The 1,898-nt window shown below is 33.9% G+C and overlaps 1 protein-coding gene across 1 annotated transcript; it reads right to left on the reverse strand.

Annotated features, from left to right (window-relative positions):
- Nucleotides 1–563: 563 nt before the first annotated feature.
- Nucleotides 564–1,388, reverse strand: LOC131355155 (uncharacterized). The gene is made up of 3 exons (XM_058393425.1): nucleotides 1,266–1,388; nucleotides 1,043–1,134; nucleotides 564–859 (listed from the first exon to the last, which is right to left on the reverse strand). The coding sequence occupies exons 1-3, from the start codon at nucleotides 1,285–1,287 to the stop codon at nucleotides 746–748; spliced, it is 228 nt and encodes a 75-aa protein (XP_058249408.1). The 5' UTR covers nucleotides 1,288–1,388; the 3' UTR covers nucleotides 564–745.
- Nucleotides 1,389–1,898: the final 510 nt, after the last annotated feature.

Here is a 1,898-nt window from a genome sequence, read left to right on the forward strand (position 1 = left end):
TATGTAAGTTTTACAAAACAAATATTGTTTTAAATTCAAGTTAATTTATTTATTTACACCTTATCAGTTAAATGGGCTAGGGTGAGCATTTGATCATTTGAGTTTAGTATCGAATCAAGTTCATTATTTGTTGTTTTTTCAGCTGCTCCCAGTTTGGGGTCACAAAAGCAGATCATTTGGTCCGCATATTTTGATTTGGCACAGGTTTTTACACCGGATGCAATTCTTAGCACAACTCTCCCATTATTGTACATTCAAAAATGATCTAGAATCATGGCTATTGATTATCGTATCTGACCTTCTGATTCTACAGAGTCTACTTACTGCTATGTCTATCTTTGTGTGTGTGTGTAGATCATTTACCAGACTGCAAAAAGGAACTTAAGGATGCAACAAGAGGAAACTTATAAAAGGAATATAATTCCTATAATAATAGGAAATAAATAAGTTTCAGATAGGTAATCTAGTAGTTTTCACATGAAATCATGTCAGTGAAAATAAATAAGATTACATTAATAAAACATTAATTAATAAGTTATTTTAATAAATAAGGTAATTCTTAATTCTTAATTTTTACTACATTGCAAAGAGTAAACATTTTACTTTCATTTTCTTAAACTTTGGCCAGACAGTTCCACGTTTAATTAAGATTCACATTATCTACACTTTAATTTAAGATTAACTTCTCAGAATGTTTTCCACTCCTGCCTACAATGATTATTTAATTTACACTAACATGATATTTCTATTGTTCACTGTTATTTTCTTTCTCCTTGTGAAACACATTTCCATCTGGTTGTTCTCTCCATTTCACGGTGATGTTCTTTGCCATCCCATGATCCTTCAGTTTCTGATTGATCTGAAAAACAGAATTTTTTTACTCAATAATACATGGTAGAGAGTCTATGTGAAACCTGTAAAAAGTCAGACTGTGATTACAGTACAGTGTGTCAGAGTCAGAGCTTGATGAAGACTCAGGTTCTGTAGTAATGAGAAGGAGAATGTAAGTTATAAGTGGAGTCTTCAGGAGGATGACACTCACCTGCTCCAATATGGCCTCCTTTACTGCAGGATCCTTCACATCCTGACTGGACCGGACCTTCACTCTGATGATTTGTTGTTTTCCAGTGATTTCTGAATGTAGAAATGGAAAGACACAAACAAATATAAATAAACATCAACACCTAAAGTTACATTCTAAAGGCAGTTTTTTAAATGTAAATAAAATTGATCTAAATATGAGACTGAATGAAACTTTATCTCACCTGAGTAACAGAAGAAAGGCATGATGTCTGAGCACTGTGCATCAGCAGCCTGAGTGTTGTTTAAATAACCACAGTCTTCATTCCCCAGAGCATTATTAATATTTGCTACTTGTGGAAGAGAAGTTATTTTTGTCTATCCACTTCCATTTGTCTCTGAACAGACCAAGCCAAGTCAAGCCAGGGATCATTCCTGCTGAATTTTCTGTTTCATCTCTAGCACTGACCAGATCAGTGTGATTTGTTCTGCAGTAAGCTTGAGCTGCAGACCATGTCATACCAGTAGAGATGTAAATGTACCTCTCATTGCCAGTTTTAGTGTCTGTGAAAAAAAACATGATTATAACTTATTGAATTAAGTTGATGGTGTGGCAGGAATGCCAGAAAGGCCTAAAGATGACAACACATACAGAATAAAGTAAAGAATGAAGTGTTGAACTGTGGGGATCAAACTGGGATCCTCTCTGGCAAAGACAAGCATTGTAACAAGTAGGAGTAGTAGATATTACAGGAATGAAACGCAGAAACTAAACAATATTAAGAGGGAAAACAAAAAGTAATTAGATAGTTGATTATTCGGTTCACAAACTGATCTTGATTTTAAAATAAACTTTTAAAAACTTGTCAGAGAAAAGG

Source organism: Hemibagrus wyckioides, linkage group LG06, assembly GCF_019097595.1.
Source record: "Hemibagrus wyckioides isolate EC202008001 linkage group LG06, SWU_Hwy_1.0, whole genome shotgun sequence".
In the NCBI taxonomy this organism is placed as follows: domain Eukaryota; kingdom Metazoa; phylum Chordata; class Actinopteri; order Siluriformes; family Bagridae; genus Hemibagrus; species Hemibagrus wyckioides.

Bases quoted from the DNA above. Each gene is read 5' to 3' on its own strand.
- LOC131355155 (XM_058393425.1), bottom strand. From the start codon at position 1,287: ATGCCTTTCTTCTGTTACTCAG. The intron at 1,135-1,265 runs GTGAGATAAAGT...TTCTACATTCAG, and splicing joins GCCTTTCTTCTGTTACTCAG to AAATCACTGGAAAACAACAA. The intron at 860-1,042 runs GTGAGTGTCATC...TCTGTTTTTCAG, and splicing joins AGGAGGCCATATTGGAGCAG to ATCAATCAGAAACTGAAGGA.